Below are 22,109 nucleotides of genomic sequence, written 5' to 3'. Positions count from 1 at the left end.
CATATGATTTTGGGAAGTGTGTGGCTGTTTATTTGGGGCATGTTAAATGGGACCTCTGGACTAAAGGGCACTGGATATAATAGATGGCAGTGTTCCATACTTAAAACAGGAAATATTTACATACTGGATACAAAAACCAGTATCCTCCTTCTCTCACTGAATCCTGGCAGCCAGATCTTCCCACCCTAACAATATTAGAAGAGACTTCTCTGTGCAGTCTGGCCACGCAGAAAGACCTAAATAAATCCTGACATCAAAGGTGTCCTCGCTAAACTGCCCAGCTAGATAACTCTACAGTGAAAATCAGAGTTGACAAGTGCACCCTCCCATGCATCCAGAGCTTGCAGTTAGTTTTCTAGTCCTCTGCTATTATACATGATTAAACAACCAGGATTTATAAAACATCTGAGGAAAGCCTCTAATATGAAAGAGAAAAAAAATAATTGGGGGAGAAAAGCACTTAGAGGAAACAGACTATACAGGATGAAGAAAAATCAAAAGAAAAAATATATTCAGAAGGATGTTCCAACTATGAAACAAGAGTAGGAGACTGGAAAAAAAGCTTTCAAAAAACAAAAAGACCTTTTAAAAAATATGATAGCATAACTGAATAATTTAACAGAAATTTTAGAATATGAAGTTGAACTTTCTCAGAAAATCAAACAGGAATGGAAATATTGTAGAAAAAAAGGTTAAGAAAATTATTATAGGCCAGGAGGCCCAATATCCACAATCTTCCAGTGATCCAAAATGAACAGAAAAAATTAGTAGAGCATTTCAATAAATTTTTCCAGTACTGAACTTAAGATTCTAGATTGAAAGAATGCAGTGGATGAAGAGGCAGGAAAAAAAAAAGTACTCCAAGGCAATCATTATGAAATTTCAGGGACACTGGGGTCAAAGAGAAGATCTGCTGTTTCCAAAGAAAAAAATGGGAGGTCAAATACCAAGGAATAAGAATCGGAATAGCTTCAAATTTCAACAGAAACAGTGCCTTCAAAATTCAGAAAGAAATTTTCAACCTAAAATTCTGGATCCAAATAAACTATTAACCAAAACTACGAGTAAAATGAAAACATTTTTAGTTGTATAGGATCTCAAAAACTTAACCTCCCACAAGAGTCTTTCTCAAGAACTTAATAGAAGATGTGTTTCGTAAAAATAAGGGCATTAACCCAGCAAAATGAAGACAAGGCACTGAAAATGGGATCCAACACAGGAGATAAATGAAGGAAATCCTCAGGTGATGGGTGATGGTGATGGGATGTCCAAGGATGACACTATACCAGGCATAGAAGATAAATTGAAGCATAGCTGAAGGTTCTGGAGAGACTTTCGGAAAGATCAATAAACAACTGATGCATCTCAGTATCTTAAGAGTTTGACAACTAGCAGAGCAAGAGGTTCCTCCTAAAACAGCCTGAGAAAAGAACATGGATAACATTTACTTTAGAGACCAAGAAAATAGGACTGTCAGGGACTTGTGATATTGAAATGGAGAAAGGGGAAGGCAATACAAGGATGCAGTTGAGGTCAGTGCTGAGTAGACAATAGCAACTTGAATCCACCAGGTCTTCTGATAGCTCCCACAATTCTCTCTTAAAAGACAAGTGGGTGGAACATTCACCTACAGACTTTCAGTCCTCACTGGTTGAGTTGCTGCAACTTATACTTGGGCCAAGTAGGTTCCTTAAATATTTGAAGGTCCTGAGGCAGAAAATTGAAAGAATATGAGATAAATATGAGCTTAAACTATCCACTACCTCTGTGGCTGAAAGCAGAAGTAGGCGGAAGGGATTTTCTTTAAGCCCCCAGGGTTCAATCAGTGATCATATTTTATTTTTTTCTAAGCAAAAACATCTAAAATGAAATCAAACAAAAAACTGGCAGTTATTAACTCCAGGAAAGCAAAATGTTGTATTAGAAAAATAAACTATGACCAGTGGTTGAATAGTGTAATAATTGTTAACAGCAAATATTAATCTAATCAAAATTGCAGCATATTGGGAGAGGACATGATGTTTTGGAGGCGAGTTAGAAAAGTTATCTAAATCATCTTCCACAGTGGGAAATCAGTGGATAGTACCTAAAAATTAAAAATCAAGAATTGGCTTATTCAGTGACAAGAAAAATAATCTGCTAGAAGAAGGAAAAGTTGTGTTGTTGGAGAGACAAGGAGAGTCATGCTTTTTTTGGTGACAAACCTTATAGGACTAATTGGTTATGTATATGTCTACATTTGGTTAATGCAAAAGAAAATTTTAACTTCAAGAAAACATGTTTATTACATGACAGCATGTATAAACATAAAACAAGTGCAGCTTCTTATACTATACCTTAGAGTAGGCAAATCAATATTAATCGATTATAGCTAATCTATGCATAATGTAGAATGCTAGAAAGTAATAGGAGGCAGAGGAAGCTAAATCCAGAAAGTCTTGTGAGAAAGTGTTTTCATCAAACTACGATTTTTTGGCAAAGCCTCCTATTCAGCCTTCTTTCCCACTACCCCACCAGTCAGCCTGGAATACTGGCACACAGAGGCCGCGATCACTCCACCTTCATTGCTTGACTCATAATGTCTCTCCCATCCTGAAACTGATTTTTCGCCAAAAATTTAAATCCTTTACTTCACTCAAAGCACAGTTCAAGCCATAACTTTTACATGACAGCTCTAGCTGCTTAACCCAGACTTTCTGGTTTTCAGAATTTCTAAAGCACATGGAGGTGACACGTTTCAGTGTAACAATTGTCACATACCAGCCAGACCACTTAGCACTTGCCTTAAACAACTCACTCAACATGTCTAGGCCTCCATCTCTTTATCTGCTAATTAGAAATAATGGCCACTTCATGTGGGTGTTAGGAGAATTAAGTAAGCTGTATATTAAAGTTTCTTGCTCATGGTTAGAAAAAAAAGTTGGATCCTTTATTTTTCACCAAGTAGTTCATTAAGGGCATAAAGGGAACATTTTCATTCTTTGCTCCTTTCAGTATGTTACACATTGATGGTCTTTTATCATGGGGCTTTTGTATTCTGCTTTTTTCAAGTTCCTTATGTGCTTTTTCATTAGAGAAATTACTGATATCTTGTGTCTAAGATCCAAAAAACTCCATACCCACCCTAGCAGAAGTCATGTTAGGTTTTAGTGAGAATTTTAAACTGTCCCTAATGGTTCTTACTTAGGAGAAGAGTAAGAAACATTTGTTAAAAATCTAGATTGACATTAGGAATGAGTCAAAAATTTTTAATCTCACCACTTATTATTCATTGTACTGGAGGTCCTAGTCAGTTCAATAAACCAAGAAAACTAAAAAAAAGAAATGAAAAGATTAAAGATTTGGAAAGGAATAAAAATGCCTATTTGCAAATAAACAAATTAAAAATGAATTTGGAAACACAGCTGGATGCACTCTACATAAATAACAATTACATACATACACTTGCAATAAAAATTGAAATTTTAAAAGGATACCATTTACAATATAGGAAACCATCAAAGACCTAAGAAGTAATAAATGAGTACAAGATCTCTATACTTAAAACTAGAAAACATCACTAAATTTTTAAAAAAGACCTAAATAAATGGCAGATGATGCCATGTTAATGAGTTCAAAGATATGATATTGTAAAGATGTCCGTTGATTTAATTAAAGATTCATTGTGATCCCAGAAGGTATTTAATGGAAATTGACAAGCTAATTCTAAAATTACATAAAATGCAAAGGGCCAGGAATAGTCTAGGCAATCTTGAATATGAAAACCAAACCTAGGAGTCTTAGGCTACCAGAGTTCTGATAAAGCTACCACAGTAGTTAAGATAGTGTGACATTGGCATGCAGACAGACAAATACAATTAGGAGTCCAGAAACAGACCCATACTTAGTCACCTCACGTATAACACACTGCAGTAAAGTGACGGAAAATACAGCCCTTTCAATAAATTTTATTGAAGATAATGGATAATCAAATGAATCAACTACACAATAAATGAAATACCAAATAGGTTGTAAATAATTTAAAATATATAAAACCACAGCTTTTTAAAGAAAACATCACGAACTTGGGGTAAGCAAATTAAGCCTTTGACTATAAAAGAAAAAGTTGATATGATGAGCTTAATTAAAATTCATATGCTTTGTTCATCTAAGGACACCTTTGCAAGAATGAGAAGATAAGCCATAGAATGGAAAAGAGGCTTGCATTACATCTGTCTACAAAAGACCTACCTAGAAGATAAAAAGAACTAAACAAAAAAGGCAAATAACCCAATAGAAAAATGTCCAAAAGATTTTGAACAGGCATGCCGCAAAAGGTAACATTCCAGTAGTCAAATATGATTTCAACTTTCTTGGTTATCAGAGAAATGCAAATTCAACAATGCCATACTTTCACACACCCACCAAAATGGCTAAAATGAACAAGACAAATATTGGTGAGATAGCGAAGAAATGGGTGCTTGCTAGTTGGAATGTAAAACAGTGCAACACTTTGGAAGACAGTTGGGCAGTTTCTTAAAAATGTAAACATCTATTATATGACCCAGCAATTCCACTTCTAGGTACCCGCCCAAGAGAAAACATGTCCGTACAAACACTTGTATGCAAATGTCAATAGCAGCATTACTCATAATAACCAGAAAGTGGAAGGAACCGAAATATTCACCAACTGGTAAATGGATTAACAAAATGTCATATTCATGCTTTATAATACCATTCAGCAAGAATCCATTCCAGTTAGGTTGGACCAACTGGAGCCACTCAGGGGAGAATGCACAGTAGAAGGAAAACAAACTTCCTTCTCGTTTCTTGCCCTTCCTTAACCAGAGGTTCTACCTAACTCCAGCTTCTTTGAGCCCTTTCAAAACCAGCCTTCTGATGCATCTTCAGCAGTGGCCAGGCAGCAGCCCCTCCTCAGCAGTCAGAGCACCCATATTGTGGGTCTTCTCTGCGCCCACACATTGTAGTAACCCCAAACTTTACTCCTTTGTTCCTCTAAGAAAGCTTTACCAATGTCATCTGAACACTCTAGACATTTATTGTGCATCCATGATTCACATTATATTAAAAGCTAAATCTTGTCTTCTCAACTTGAAACGTGTGTGAATGTGTGTGTTAGATTTACACATATGCACTTTCCTTTATCAAACTGTCTCTACTTAAGATTGTAATCGTGGAACCAAACTACAGAAAACTTGAATTGTTAGCCTTTCCATATATAATTCCAACATGCAAATAATTTAAAGTAATACATACGCCACACTTTATACTTGCTTGTGTTAAGAATTGCCACACTATTCTAATTATTTATATTTCTGTCTTCCACTCTGGAATTAATGCCTGAGGAAAGGCCTATATGTGTAATTCAACTTGGTACCTACACTATGTCACAGGAAATTGTTCCTCACTAAATAATTAATTTCCATTACTGTCATTATCACTGAGTACAAACAGGGACAAAGAATCTTTTTCCTGTGAATTCATACCTTACTTGTGGCATTACTCGTACCAATATACCAATGTGGTATTGTATAGAGAACATATTCTTATAATTTCTGAACATTCTTCTTTGGACTGAATTAGGGAAATGAATAGCAGGGAGTGACTAATACCCTAAAGGCTTCTCCTAGTGCCAGAACTAGCATTTATTCAAGAGATTTTAATTAGCTATGTACTATGTACCAGACAGTATATTTTTATACTATTTCTGTCAGACCTAGGCAAAATGAAGCTATGGCACTCATGGTAGGTCAAAGATATGAGTAAAGTAGATTATAAAACTAAAGAATGGAATATAGAAAGGAAATTACACTTCAGTCAGCAGTAGAAGTCTAGGTATATATATCCTATCCATATCAGGAGAGAATTTCAAAACACTTAAGCAATCTACGAAATCCTATCTGCCACTCACTCCATAATGGTTTTTAATGAGTCCCATCTTCTAGTAGTCATAAATATTACATTGTGTGTATTTTACTATTTAAAAAGTGGAGCGTATCAAATGCTTGAATGGATACGGAGCAACTGAAACTCTCATATATTGCTGATGAGAATGCAAAATGGTACAGCCATTTTGAAAAACCATATGTCAGTACCTTAGAAAATTAAACATTTATTTACCATCTAATCGAGCCATTTCTAGGTATTTACCAGAGAAAAATAAACAGACATGCTCACAGAAAAACTTATTCACAGCCAGGAGCCAGGGATGGGGAAAAGGCAACAAGTAGCTTGACTTTATCGATGTGAACATCCAGTTGTTATATTGTATAACAGATTTGCAGGATGCTATCATTGGAAGAAACTGAGTAAAGATCTTATGAGATCTCTGTAATTCCTTACAACTACATGTGAATCTATAATTACCTCAAAATAAAAAGGTTAATTTAAAAAAAAACTAAAAAACATTTCAGACCAATGCAGGAAGTAATTTTTCTAGTTCCACACAGTCGAAAAAGGGTAGAACCCAGCTAGGAACCCAAGTCTGACTTGCCTTACATCACATGCTGTCTGTCCCCATTCTTAAAGATTGTCCCATGAGCGGCCAGCAGCAGGATGTGGTGGAAAGAGGGGGGTGGGAAACACGGGCTTCCCAAACAGACTCCTAGGAGTATTGCTTAGAACTCTCTGTGGCTAGAAAGAAGATGATTTTCCTTGATCGTTAGGTCTTGGGTGAACCTGTAAGTTTACATATGTCTTCATTAAAGTATGGAATACATTTTACTAATAAATGAAATTCCCATCCGAACAGAGAAATTAGTATACTGAGATTATTACTAACATGACGATAATAACAATGAGAGCTAATGTGGACATAGCGCTCATTTAATCTTCACAACAGCTTTAAGAAGTAACTAATTTCTATGTTGCAGCTGCCACAAATGAAGCATAGGGAGGTCGAGTAACTTGCTCTGGTTCTAGATGGTTCATTAGCAGGGCTGGATTTGATCCTGGGTAGTCTGGCTCTAGAACTCATGCTCTTAACTGGGAAAATCAGATCAGATGATATTGTAGAAAAATAAATATGTTGCTGTTTAAGGTGAAGAATCACTTACTGTTTGGAATGAATATCGTTTAAATGAATATTTTTTACAAGAACCTACACACTAATATCTCACTACCAGTCTTTGAAGATGAGCCATTCCTGTGAAAACTATTTACAACAATAGATTTTCTGCCTGTGGTTGTAACTATGACCTTTGTGGCATGCATGCAGCTAAAAGATGATCTTATGAAATTATTTAGATCTTTTGGTCAATAGACGCCTAAAAACTCAATGGTTGACATGGGAAATGTATCTAGGGTGCCAGAGGTTTCTGTTTGTACAAAGAGTTGTTTAGATACCAATGAATACGCATCACAAAGTTTCTTTAAAGGAAGGAAAAGTTGAGAGGACTTGTAGTATTAATTAACAACGTTCAAGAAATGGATTATTTCTAAAATAATCTGTATGAAAAGAAATCTCACTAAAGTGAAGAATATTCTTTAAATCAAATAATTCATTTTTCTTGTTCTTTTCTCCTTCTTTCCTCATCTTGTCACGCGCATGAATGTTCCTGGTTTGATATTAAAGCAGGTTTATATTTCTTTAACCACACAATTAGAGCTGTCTAATTTGAAGCCACAGTGTGGTACAAAGAGTACAACTGAGAAATGAGACCCAGGTTTTTACGCCTGTTTGTTGCTCAGAACAAATTTATTTTTTGACTCTCGATGAGTCATTTAAATTTCCTGTATCTGTTTCCTCAAATACCATTTGCACCCTCCCTCCTTCACGGACCCTTCCGAAGTACTTTGAAAAGCAAAAAGTACAGTGTAAACACCAGCCCTTCGAGTTCTCCTATCCAGTTTCCTCCTGGAGGAAAGCCACTGAGTGACGGGACAGAACTGGATCCGTGCATTGATACAGTGCTCCATCTTGGGAAAGTCACTTCCCACTTCCCAGTTCCGGAAGTGGTGTCCAACGCATATCTGCGCTCAGTAACAGTCTGCTCTCCAAACAGCTTTCAGTCACAGAGTTAAGTTCAAGCTCAGTAAGTTATTAGTGTTCTTTCCTATTTATTCAGTCTCATAAATTTACCTTTGCCCTAGAATTTCATGATCCAAAAGTCACAGAAGCACAAAAATGTACTTAGAGTGCCCAATGAGTAAGTATGGTTAGCAATCAACTGTACAATGTGGCAAAGATATGTACACTTTGAAGTTCTGAGACTTACTTCCAGAAGAAGGATAGTTTTATACATTGACTGGAAAATGCAAAGTGTTGTGGTTGTTAAAGGAAGACGGAAAGGAGTTTTTAGAAAAGGTATTTTAAAAGGATGGCTTGACAGATATAAAATGCAATGAGTATTTAAAGGGGAAAATACAAAATAACTAACTAAGGTTATGTTAATTAGGGTTGAAAACACTTTATGGTCACTGGGCTCACATATAAGTCAAAAATGCTAGGCTCTCATTTTATTTAAATTGATTTTCCAGCATTTGCATTGCTTTACCAGGCTTTACTCTCTCCAGATAAGAAGGAAAGTTATTTACATGCCTGGTTTTGTGACTGTTAGCAGTGACTGGTCAGGAGGAACTTGGCCGACACCTGGCTTCTCTTTAGATTGTTGTGTTATCAGGACTGGACCAGCGTTCTGCCCCATTGTCAGCTCTCTTGGGCATCTGAGGACAGAGGACCTTTCTGCAGGTGTTCTTTGTTGTTGTAACTCTATTCACCACTGCCAGAGTGTGGGTTCGGAAATCGGAGGAGGTGGATTTGAAACCTGCCTTCAACCCTCGATAGCTGGGTGGCCTTGTCTTCCCTGACCAACCTCCCAGAGCCTCAGCTTCTTTTATAAAATGGGGCACTTAACAATTCCAACCAGTTAATTAATCCAACTATGTAAGATTGTTATAAAGATTTAGAAACAACGTGATTATTGAGCCTGAAACATAATGCCCCTAAATAGCAGTTATTAACTATTTTCTTTATGTTCGCTGGACACTATTTCCTTTCCAAACCCACTTAAAGAGGGGAAAGTAAAGTCAAGTATTTCCTGAAGCGGCTTTATAGTGTCATATTAAAATCACTTGACTCAACTCTCTTTTCCTAACAGGAAACATGATTAGGGGGGAAAAAGCTTCAAGCATTGCCTCTGGGTTCAGCGTCAGTGTTGTGCCCATCTTCATGGAAGTTTGTGCTCTAGAGTGTTGGGGCTGCACACAGATGAAGTTACTGAGCTACTGGAGAAGGAAGCGCAATGACAAGATTCTCCCCTCTGGCAGCTTAAAAAAAAGAGGGCACTACACTCTGCATTATAAGTACTGTGGCCAACTCCCAATATCCTATACATTAGCACAAAGATCCTGACGACCACCCCTCTGCATTAGGCTGCATTAGCAAATCGGTAAGGAGCAAAGTTTCTGGAGTTAGACTGCCTGCGTTGCAAATATTGATGCCCCTCTCCTAGGGTAGTCGTGAGGCTCATGTATAAAAGATACTCAGCAAAATGTCTGCCGTGAAGCAAGCACCAGCTAAATAGTTACTGTAATTGTCATTTAGACAATAGTAATTATCTTGTACAAGATCAAACACCATTAAGAAGGCAGAAATCCTGGTGTTCTGACTCCAAATCCAGGCTCTTTCTCTTACCATGGGATAGTCTACTGAATGTATATTGCTTACTTGAATGATTAAAATACCACAGGACTGTTCGTGTTATCCTAGGGACACTATATGTTCTCCGATTATGCAGAGCTGCAAACAAAAGACCACTATAATGTCGTTTCACCATTCTTTGCACTTTCTTAAGAAAAAGAGCAAATATATCGGGCCATTCCTCAGCTTCCCAAGAACTAGACTTCAGAAGAGTTATAATTCTTAAATATCAAAACCAATTTCAGTTCTGCCAACTGAAAGGACTGCCTGTGATTTGACAGGATAGAGACCATAGTATCGTCTCTGTTCGGTGCTAAATGGTGACATCAACTGTTTGTCTCCCTTTCAAAGCTGTTTTCTCATATTTTAACCCAAACAAAACAACTGGTGCAGCTGCAAGACACGCTGTCTTTCTGGTTCACTGCTGACTTGGGCATAAATAACTGGTGCATTTGCACCCTACTTCTACTGCCACTGGGCTTGGCACAGACCCAGGCTCCTTGGGAACTGAACCATAAAGTTAATTTTACAGACTAACTTTAACCTGGTATGAACTTCAGACAAGGTAACTCTGGAGAAATTCATGTTGACTTTCTCACCTCAGTTCAAGATAATTTTTAATTGTCAAAAAGAAATATCCAACATATACCATATTCTGGGCCATAAAACAAACCTTGATACATATCAAAGAATTTAAATCATATAAAAGTATTTCTCTACAAACAATGGAATTAAATTAGAAACCAGTAACAGAACGATATCTGGAAAATCCCCAAATAGTTGGAAATCAAACAACACACTTCAAAATAACCCATGGGTCAAATAGGAAGTCACAAGGCAAATTAGAAAATATTTTGAGCTGAATGAAAATGAAAATACAACATGTCAAAATTTGGGGGATACATTTAAGGTGGTGCTTAGAGGAAAGTTTATGTCACTAAAGGCTTATATTAGAAAAGAAGAAAGATCTAAAATTAATTGCCTAAGCTTTCATCTTAAAACAAAAAACAAAACAATAAGAAAAAGCGGCTAAAAACAAAGCAAGCAGAAGGAAAAAAAATAAAGCAATGAAAACAAAATTGAAAAACAGAAAAAACATAGAGGAAATCAGTTAAATTAAAGATGTTTCTTTTAAAAGATCAATAAAATTGAAAAGCCTTAGTCCAAATGATCAGGAAAAGGAAGGAAAAATTTACTAATGTCAAGAATGACAAAGGATACACTACTATATATCCTGTAGACACAAAAAGATAATAATGTAATATTATTCTATATGAACAACTTTATGCCCATAAATTCAACAAAATAGACAAATTCCTTGAAAGACACAAACTACCACAGCTCACTTGAGAAAAAAACATATCCTGAACAGTCCTGTATTTTATTAAAGAAATAGAATTTGTAATTAAAAATATTTCAACAGTGGAAACTCTAGGCTCAACTTGCTTTACTGGCAAATTCTACCAAACATTTAAGAAATAAATAATATCGATTTAATGTAAACTTTTACAGAATATAAGGGGGAAAAAAACCACTTCCTGACTCATTTTACTAGATCAGCATTACCATGTTACCAAAACTAGACAAAGACATTACACAAAAAGAAAACTACAAATCAGTATATCACAGTAACATTAATGCAAAAATCCTCAATAAGGCATTATTAACCACAATAGCCAAGATATGGAAGCACCTTAACTACCCATCAATTGATGCCTGGATAAAGAACTATGATACATACATACAATGAAACATTACTCAGACAGAAAAAAAAAAAAAAGAAAGAAATCTTATCATTTACAGTGACATGAATGGACCTACGGGGTATTTGCTAAGTGAAATAAGTGAGACAGAAAGATAAATACCACATGATTTCATTTATATGTGGAATCTAAGGAACAAAAGAAATAAACTAAATGAAAACAGATTCACAGATACAAACTGGTGATCGCCAAGGGGTTGGGAGACTGGGTGAAAAAAGTGAAGAGATGAATAACTACAAATTAGTAGCTACACAACAGTCACGGGGATGTAGAGCACAGCATAGGGAATATAGTGCCAGATGGGTGCTATAATAATCAGGGGGATCACTTTATAAATCATATAAATGTCTAAACATTGTGCTGTATACCTGAAACTAATATAAAATAATTTTAAAAATAAAGTAAAAAAAAAAAGTATAAGTTGGTAGTTACAGAATGGTCATGGGAATGTAAAGTACAGCGTAGGAAATATAGGCGATAATGTTGTAATAACTATGTATAGTGTCAGATGGGTACCAGACCTATCAGGGTGTTCACTTAGTAAGTTATGTAAATGTCTAATCATTGTGCTGTGTACCTGAAACTAATATAATACTGTATGCCAACTGTAATTGAAAAATTAAAAAAAATTATTTTAAAAAAAGTATTACTAATCAACTCTAGCAATGTAGGAAAATGATAGAATATAATAACCAAGCTGGTTTTATCTCAGGAATGTAAGGTTGGTTTCAACACTTAAAAATTAAATGTAATTCACTATATCAACAGACTTAAAAAAACCATATGATCATCTCAATAGATATAGAAAAGCATTTGACAAAATTCAATATCAATCCATTACTAAAAAGAAAAAGAAAAACCTCAGCAAATTGGAATTAAAATGAACTTTCTCAATCTAATAAAGGGCTTCTGTATGAGTTCTATTTGCTGTATAACAAATAACTCCAAAACATAAATATCAAACATTTGTTATCTCATAGTTTCTGGGGTTCTGGAATTCAGATGTGACTTAGCTAGCTAGGTGCCTCTGGATCAATGTCTCTCATAAGGTTGAACTTATGTTTTTCAGCTGGGGCTGCAGTCTCATCTGAAGGCTCACTGGAAGTGGTGGAAGGAAGGATGGAGGGGAGGTCTACTTTCAAGTTCAGTCAGTTGTTGGCAGGATTCAATTTCCCATGGAATATTGGTCTGAGTGCCAAAATTCTCAATGGCTATTGGCTTCCTCATTTTCTTGCTATAGGGCAGCTCACAACATGGCATCTATACTCCCTCAGAGCAAGCAAATGAGAGAGCATAAAAGAGTTCTCCAGGTGAAAAGCATAGTCTCCTATAACCTAACCTCAGAAGTGCTATTACATTCCTTTTGCCATATTCCATTCCTTAGAAGCAAGTCACTAGGTCAAGTCTACACTGAAGGGAAGGGGAGCATATAACGGCATGACCATCAGGAGGCAGGGATCATAAAGGGACATCTTAGAGGCTGCCTACCACAAAGAAATCTAGTTAGCATTATACCTAGAAGGGTAAGATTGAATGCTTTCATCCTAAAATCGGTAATAAGGATATTTACTCTTCCCACTCCTATTTGAGATCATACTGGAGGAACTATCAAGTGCAATAAGGCAAGAAAAAGAAATAAAAGGTATACCAGTTAGGAAGAACTAAAACTGCCCCTATTTGCTGATGACATGATCATCTACATAGACAATCACAAAGAATATATAAAAACTTTCTAGAATTTATAAGAAAACATCCTGATGGCAAATAAACATATGAAAAACTGTTTGTTAGTCATTAGGGGAATGCAAATTAAAGACACAAGAGACCATTATCCATCAGTTAGAATGGTTGGAATTAAAAGAACTGACATACTAAGTGCTGACAAAGATGCAGAGTAATTGGAACATTGCTGACAGGAACATAAAATGGTTTTCTCTTTGAAAACATTTTGGAGTGACTTAAAATAACATATACTTATCCTGTGACCCAAGAGTACTCCTCCTAAGTATTGTTTTTCCAAAAGAGATGAAAACAGATGTTCACACAAAAGACCATGTATAAATGTTTATAGTGGTTTGGTTTATAATCATCAAAACTGGAAACAACTCTAATGTTCTTCAACTTGGAATGAATAAACCAGATTATGGCACAACCATACAATGGAATATTATTCAGTAATAAAAAGGAATGAACTACTGATAAATGCAACAAGAGGGACGAATCGCAAAGCATTACGTTAAGTGAAAGAAGCTTAGCTCAAAAGGTTTCATAATGTATAATTCCATTTATATGACATTCTAGAAAAGGCAAAACTATAGAGACAGAAAACCCATCAGTAGCTGCCATTTGCAAACAGCTACTGGAGGTTCACAGATGATCTCTAGTCCACTCCAGGATCCCATCTACTCCATTTTCAAGGCAGTCACCAATCCCTTTCTTCCCAGTTCCAGTTGCTACAGGAGACAGATTTACATTTAGTGGCATGCTGCTTGGCACATGATTGGTCCCTGTTTCATAGACAGTATGTTAATTTTTCCTCTTCAGATATTGTTTCCAGGGCAAACACCCACCTCAGTTCTGGGAAGATGGTTTGGGATAGATAATAAACTATTGGGGCAATCTGCCCAGTGGCAAATTGCCTTATTTCATAATTTCCCCAGATCCATTAACTTTCTACCATTGTGCACAGACCTGAGCGAGTAGGAGCCAGTTATTGTGCTATGTATGGGAATAAAGGCAGGCTCTATAAGCCTCCATCTCCCACATGAGAGGGCCCATTTGTAGTGCAAGTCAGTGGTCAAGGGGCACCTTCACCGTCCAAGCCAGTAGAGGGAAGTGCTGACTTCCTTCGCCTTTCTCTCCCTGTCTTTCATTCATTCATTCATTCATTCATTCACTCACTGGATGCTAGGTCACTGATCAGGACAGACACCCAAGCTGCCCTCAAGTCTAGCAGAGAATACAGGAGAGTAATTAGAGTTCCTTACACGGTGTGGGACCGGCTATGCCCGTGAAGTAGAGACTGCATGAGAGTGAGAGGGACTCCTAGCGCAGGCGTTTCCCCAGCTCTTTGTTACGGCTGCGTTTTTCCCGGCCTGCTGGAATTTGCAACCTTGCCAGCCTCCTCTCCCGGCAGAAGGACATGCAGGGCCCCTGGCCCACTGTCTGAACAGCTCCTTCAGGGACCAAGGGCCACCCACCAGAGCCCTTCCCTGCAGCTAGGACTGCGGCCGGGTCCAGGAGGGAAACCCGGGCGCGGCGGCCCCGCCCAGGCCAGCCGGGAGCAGGGACCGGTTCCCATAGGGATCGAGGGCCTGGACGGCGGGGAGCGCAGCTGGGCGAGAGTCAGCGAGGCGGGAGCAAGGCCAGGCCCGGCAGCCGCGGCGCCGTGAGTCCTGGGCGGGGAAGGAGGCGCGGGCCGGGCCGAGCGGCCCCGGCCGCCACGTGGCGCCGCTCGAGGCTGCGCCGCACCGGCCAGGGAGCGGGTGGGAGACCGGGGCGGCGCAGACGCGGGCTTCTCGCCGCAGCGAGTCATCAGCGGGCGGGAGAGGTTACCCCGGGCTGCAGCGAGCTGGCGCGGCCTGCTCCCCGCCGGGCTCCCGGCCCGCGCCCCTGAACTGGCGGTGGAGGCGCCGGGCGCTGGGGCGCGGGGCGTGCGCCTCTCCGGGCGGGGTCGCAGCTCCGCCCGGGCCTCGCTGCCGCCCCCCCCCCCCGGGGAGCCGGGAGGTGTCTTCTTGCCACCTGGAAATCAGACCCGAAATTAGAACCGGGGAAGCCCTTAGCCTTCCCCGTCCTCCACCAGCTCATATGTCTTAGATCGGATGGACTATAACATTCAAAAGACAGATTATCTTACAACTCGGTTCGTTTTAGCATGACGGGTTACATTTTAACTTGCAGGGTATATAACCTTGAGTTACCGAAGGCAGCTGACTTTAAGCTGCCATCCTCGGTCGCGTTGCCACTGCTGAGGGGCGAGGCTTTAAAGACGTGACTCAATTCCTAATTCTTTAACTAGTGCCGTTCTTCTGTTCTAGGTCCCTGACAAAAACCATCGCTGAGTAGGGCTCTAGTGCAGTTCATGCCAATATGTTATAAGCGACATTTTCGAACTATGTGAAGATCCATTTTAAGAAGATTTATTCCTCTGTGATGGAGAAGTATGAAAAAATTGGGAAAATTGGTGAAGGATCCTATGGAGTTGTTTTCAAATGCAGAAACAGGGACACGGGTCAGATTGTGGCTATCAAGAGGTTTCTGGAATCAGAAGATGACCCTGTCATAAAGAAAATCGCCCTTCGAGAAATCCGAATGCTCAAGGTAATGGATTTCTTTCAAATGAATTTTCAGGGATGAAAAAATTGAAGTGAATCATATTATGTTAAATAATGCCTTGAGATCTGATTGCATCTCCTTCCTTCATGGACGTTTGTCCTGTGATATAATTGGGACATCTGTGCACAAGTCACCAATTATAAAATGAACTAGAAAGCAGAGACATAAATTCAGGGCAAGGTAGTGTTCACTTTCAGAGATGCTGTGGGATATTTTCATTTTCTTCCCAATAGCTTCTCTTTGGTGTAACCTGTAGGTCTGGTTCTTTGAGACCCATTATCTTTGATAGTATAAGAACTTACTACAATTCATTTACTAGCATTCACGATTTTTAAACTTCAAGGCTGTCTTCTGTCGATATTCTCAGTACATTAAGAGAATTAATCATTCACCTGTTTTCAAACCACTAGAAAGCTGACGGGCTTTCATTACACCTCACATTTATCTACCGCCGAGCATCATCATGCCGTCTTGAGAAGGTTTCTTTTCAAAGAAGTGAAATGATCACTTTTACAATTTTATTAGTTAACCCTAGGAGGCCATAATGAGGGGGGGGGGCGGTGTTTATTATAGGCTGAAACTGTTTTTTTTTTTCACTGATGTAAAGAGCTTTCTTTCCTGAATTTCTGTGAAACTGAAACCCAAACGTCAAGGTAGAATGTGACATGTAATGAAAGCAGTGGTGGTTAACTCGGTTTCAAATAGTCAGGGCTTCTGTGTTCTGATGTGTGTAACTAACTACATGAGAAGGAAAGAGCAGCCTTGTAGGAGATGAGTGGGACACTCGGATTTTTTCTTATTCCTGCTTTTCCATTTTCTCCAGAAAAAAGCCTTTTTTTCCCCATGACTTGAGTATGTGGGTTGTCTTTGGATAAAGACCCAGAATGCGAAGTAGCAGACTTTGGATAAATTTAAGTGGGTGGGTCATAGGAACACTTTCTCACTTTGGGTTTAGAATGTTCTTTACCAGCAGGATGTTATCTATTCTAAGAAACTTCCAAACCATTACTACCCTTTCCCTAAGTGCCGGTGAGACCGGCAGTGTTTACCTAAACCACCGCCTGGCCCCTGGACTGCTCTGCCCTCCTTACCCTCTCTGCACAGGGAGAGCTTCTTATCATTTCTCTTGGGCTGATGGGCAGTTTTTCACTTTTTCAGGCTATTCCTAGAGGAGAAGGTAAAAACTATATTTCAAAGGGTGCATTTATTGGACAAAAAAAAAAAAAGAGCATCTGTTTCTGTTTCTTTCTGATTCTGAAGGTCACCTGTGAATGCCTCTCTGAAACCTTGCATCACTCTTTAGCAATACTGCGTTTACAGGTGTAGCTCACTGAATTAGTTGGGTTCTTATGGGATGGAAACCTCACCTTTGTGTCTAGCAACTAACTACCTGGTGTGTAGTAGGCCTCCAATAAATGGTATTGTTGGATAGATAAAATTATTTAAAAAAATAAAGTCTTGGGAAGGGTAGGTGCTGCCAATGAATTAGAAAGTCAGATGTATTTTTTTGAATAACAATATTGACATGCTCTAAAAGGCAGAGTCGTGTGCACAGGAGCCTGATTTCAAGGCACACAGCACCCTACTCTCCTGATCTACAGGAGGTGATGGGGCTAGATTTCGATAGAGTCTGTCACTTTAACTCCTAACATATTAGAATTCTGTGATAGTCTTAACAAATAATGGGTACTTATTTGTTGAATAAATGAATTGAGGATATAATAAAGTCACATTTTCTTCATTAATTTACTCAGTAAATACTTATAGAGCCCCATTGTGCCTAAAACAATGCTTATACGAAGTTTCGCAACCCTGTCTTTCAGGCGCATAACTCATGGAAGGGAAGTGAGATGAATTTCCTCTCGGCTCTCACTCCTGGTAGACTGGGTTTCTAATGAGTAGGGCCTGTGTCATTTATCTTGTGACCCCATGCCAGGCAAGAAGCTTCTAAATGCTTATTGCATAATGAAAATAAAATGTTTGGAGGCACATTTAAGCTAGACTTTGAGATGTTTAGGGAGTCATGGAATGAGAGAGAAGGTATTCAAGGCAGACAGTCTATCCTAGGTAAAGGTGCATAAGTGGAAAGCAGTATATTGAGGGAGCACAAGTAATAACCCCAAAGCCTTGGCCAAGATGCCTGCTGGGTACTAAGAGGCTGGAGAGAGAAGGGAAGGGAAAAAAAGCAAGAGTCCAGTGGAATAGTGTGTAAGGAATTTCCTGCAATACAAGTTTGGCCCTGGGGTGTGGTGGTCAGCACATAGCTCCATTTTGGTCCCAGATGTCCTTTGAGGTTTAGAGCCTGACTGCAGGGTACATGTTGTAGCCCCTGAAAACAAGAAATTGATGAGGAATAGGCAAGTGTTGTAGGCCCCCATCTGAGCTGGAATTGAAGGCAGAACTTCAGTGCCCAGGGGAAGGAGGAATACCAAGCCGTGAACTTGTGGGCCCCAGAGAGGTTGCCGCTCAGTGACTCAGTGAATTTGAGTTAAGGTTATCCTTGCACATCCTGCACTGAGCTGTGGCTTTTAATGGCCCCTCCCTGTTAAGGTCAGGAAGTAGGAGCCAGGAGGAATGAGGTTGAGGTGCCCCAGTGACCTTAGCCAAAGCAGGTGAAGACAGGCAGGGGCTGACCCCCTGACTGCTTCCATTATGACAAGGAAAGCTAGAAAGATATATCAAGCCCAGATGTAAAAGGCCTTGAATGCCAGGGTATGGAGTTTGACTTTCTCCTGAAGAAGGGAAGCTAGCCAAGATTTTTTTTTTTAATTAGAAAATTGCCATTTGTGGATTTTTGGATTTTGTGAACCAGTAAAATTTCAAAAAAAAATTTTTTCTTGCTGATTGAGATAAGGTTGTCAGCATTAAAAAAAAAAAAACAACTACCAACTATTGTCACTATCACTTCATAAAAAAGGACATTTTAATATTAAAAATCTACGAAAGACACAGTTTTAGACAAAAGCAGTCTTCCCAATAAAGAGAAGTTGACAACTATAAATAACATCTATATACATACATCTTTCTGGTGCATGTAAGTGTATATATGTAATATGTAATTGTGTGTCTGTGTGTTCATCATTGTCCTTATTTTTATCATTTCACTATCCATTAATGAAAATGGTGATATCATTTTCTATGGTTTTTACTTTGTTTTGTGCTACCTAAATCTCATGAAAGTACTATGTCCAGGAATGAAAGGATTCTCCAGGTCAAGTAATGTTCTACTTAATAGGACCTATATCTGATACAACAAAATACTAGTACTGCAAAGGAATGTAATGGTCCCTTGGATTTTATAATAGAATTGGACCTGTATGCATCCTCAGAGAAGTCCTTCTGTGTATGTTTTTTAAACTGTTTATTTAACAATTTAAAGCAACTCCCCAAAGTTGCTATGGACTCTTTTAAAAATTGTATTTGTTTCCTCTTAACCAGATAAGATCATGGAAGTGAATTTTCCAGCAATCAGTTGTATAATTTTTAAGGCAGCACATCTATAATTCTTCCCATTCTTGGTGTGAAAACCTATATGAAGGTGTAGCTATCCATAAGTAAAGGCTTTTGAAGATAACAATTATCAAGAAATCTGTTTTGCTAATATTCTTAGAAGACATTTTTCTGAAAGTTTTTTAACACTTTAGAAAGTATTATTTCATACCATTTGGGGAAAAAAAGTGACAGTGTTGTGAGACAGATTCAGTATTTGTACTAATAAATTGCTTCCTAGACTAAATATAATTCACTCTTCACCATAAGGTCCTACTGCAGTTAACCCTTTAATGTTTTAATTTTGAATCACAGTTTTTCTAGGTTACATAATTAGGTTTTTTAAGAAATAAACAATTGTTCTAGTTAAAATTAGCCAGCTCTTACTCTACTTTAAGAACAAAATTAAGTTCCAATCTAGTGACAGTAATAACATTACACTGCAATACCTGAGCTCAAAGGAGCTATCCTACTCTTTCTCAAACTCATTTTCCATTGTAGAACAAAAGGGAGGAATTCACTATTTTCTGTCAGTGTGTTCATTTGGCAAGTTTTTACAGAACTCCTGCCAGGTACCAGGTACTGTTCTGGGCTCCTGCCCTCACAGACGAGGAGAGATTGAGTGTAAATAAATAATTATGTTTCCAGTGGTGAAAAATAAAACAGGATAAGGAGGGAAAGAGTGATGGAGAGGCTTGCTTTTTTATATAGGATGGTTAGGAAAAGCCTTTCTGATAAATGACATTTGAAGAGAGGCTGAAAGGAAATGTGAAGGGATGACTCATGCAGCTATCCGCGGACAAGCATTCCAGGCAGAGGGAATAGTAAGTTGGAAGTCCCTATGGCAGGATCAAGTGATGTGTTCTACACGTGTTCTGGTATGTCCTAGGAGGAGCAAATAGATTGTTGTGTCTGGAGTACAGTAAGTAAAGGTGAGGGTCACTAGAGGTGAAGTTAGAGAGGTAAGAGCGTCAGACATCAGGACCTCATGGACCATGCTAGGGACTACGATTTTTACTTTGAATAAGATAGGAGCCATCAGAGGGTTTTGAGCAGAAGGATGCCTTGGCATGACAAATCCTAGAAAGATTTCTCTAGATTCTTGTTGCTCCAGCTCCACAAGCAGAAAGATCTTTTGGAAGGATTTTTGGAGTAATCCAGGTGCGAGGTAATGGAGTTTAGGTCAGAGTGGTAGCAGTGGCAGTGGTCAGATTCTAGATTGATTCTGAGAGAAGAGCACACAGGAATCTGATGGTTGGATGAAGAATCAAGAATGACTCAAAAGTTCTTGACCTGAGTAACTGGAAGAATGAAGGGATACCTCACTGTGATAGGGAGACCCCAATGCAAATTTGGAGAAAGGAAGCGAAGAGTTCTATTTTAGATATGTGAGGTTTGAGATGCAAATCCAAGGAGACTGTAAAGTAGGCAATTAAATATACAAGTCTGGCATTCAGGGTAAAGTCCAGGTTGCAGATGTAAAGTTGGAAGGTATTGGTATAGCTATGGTATTTAAAGCCACAAGACTGAGTCACCAGAGGGAATAGAGAGGACAGTACCAAAGGCTGAACCCTAGAGCCCCAGCATCTGGAGGTCAGGAAGATGGAAAGGAACCAGCAAGGGAGGCAAGAAGGGCCGTTTGATGAGATAGGAAAATCCCAAGAGCAGTTTTCTTAAAAGCTTAGTGAAGAAAGTGTTTCAAGAACAAGAGGTTGGTCAATGGTGGCAAAGGTCACCATTAGTAAGTACCTATTTAGAATTACCCATTGGCTTTGAAATTATGAGAGTCATCTGAAATCTTGACAAGAGATGTTTGGGTTGTAGTGGTAGGAATGAAACCATCAGAGAAGAGTGAAGAGAATGAGAGGAGCAAAGTGGAGATGGCGATATAGACAACTTGTTTGAGGAATTTTATTATAAAAGCAAGTGAGAAATGGGGTAGGAGGAACTTGGAAGAATGTGGAGTCAAGAGAGTTTTTGTTGTTGCTGTTTTTAATATGGGAGAAATAAGTGTGTTTGTATGCTGATGATTTTAATCCAGTAAAGAGAAAATGATGTTGTTGGAGAGAAAGAATTGCTGGAGCCATGACCTTGAATTACTAATCTGGACTATGACCAAAAACAGCTCTAATAGCATATATAAAATACCAGTTCATGGATCAGCTAGGAGATTCGGCTGCCTCTTATTTTATTTGGAATGTTACTAGTTCTTTACAGACACTATCCTTAATCTTTATGTAACAGGATCCACAGTTATCTCTAAACTATGGGTGTGGAACTTCTTCTACGAGGATGTACAAAATTTTCTGATTTGCATATGACCCATGAACCCTACAGGAAAGAATTCAACCCTTTTCATAAGTAGGGTTCAAACATAAGACACTTTGGATGGGAGGTGGGGTGGCCATGACAGAAACCAGATTATGGAGAGAGACAAAACTTCTCAAAGAAAATCACCTTAAATCAAGAAGTCTGGCATGGTAGGCTGGAGTCATCACAGGCCCTATGATGGGAAGTGGGCACTATTTCTGCCTAAAGCAGGTGACTGTACTTGAGCTCAACCCTCAGGGGAATAACTATGTGTCCAGCAAGAGAAGAGTCATATGGTTCAAAGCAAACACAAGCCAATCAACCAAGAATAACTAAATTTCTAAAATCTCAAGGCTCTATAATGCTGAACCTTCTCTCTGTGGAATGAAAATGGTAGAACTATTGAAAGAAGAAGCAAAGAATTCCAGTCAGTAGTGGTGGAGAGAGTAGATTCTCCTAGAGGACTTGAGGTAAAGGACAGGACAGTGCCACTGGGAGGTGCTTGGGCAGACCTTCAGCAGTGTGGCAGATGACACAAGGAACCTCTGGGTAGATCAGACCAATATCAATCA

At 38.7% G+C, this 22,109-nt stretch overlaps 1 protein-coding gene across 3 annotated transcripts in view; it reads left to right on the top strand.

Moving 5' to 3' along the window:
* The first annotated feature begins 14,203 nt into the window (after positions 1-14,203).
* CDKL1 (cyclin dependent kinase like 1) overlaps positions 14,204-22,109 on the top strand; it is a 51,372-nt gene continuing 43,466 nt past the window's right edge. Inside the window, exons 1-2 of one of the 3 annotated variants that reach the window (XM_016145776.2) lie at positions 14,204-14,791; positions 15,441-15,723. In XM_016145776.2, the coding sequence (XP_016001262.2) occupies positions 15,556-15,723 (168 nt within the window). In that variant the 5' untranslated portion in view covers positions 14,204-14,791; positions 15,441-15,555. The other 2 variants (XM_016145777.2, XM_016145778.2) reach the window with 2 other exon arrangements.

This window comes from Rousettus aegyptiacus, unplaced genomic scaffold, assembly GCF_014176215.1.
Source record: "Rousettus aegyptiacus isolate mRouAeg1 unplaced genomic scaffold, mRouAeg1.p scaffold_m13_p_3, whole genome shotgun sequence".
In the NCBI taxonomy this organism is placed as follows: Eukaryota; Metazoa; Chordata; class Mammalia; order Chiroptera; family Pteropodidae; genus Rousettus; species Rousettus aegyptiacus.
The sequence above is the reverse complement of the archived record's forward strand: the minus strand, read 5'-3'. Positions and strand labels throughout refer to the sequence as shown.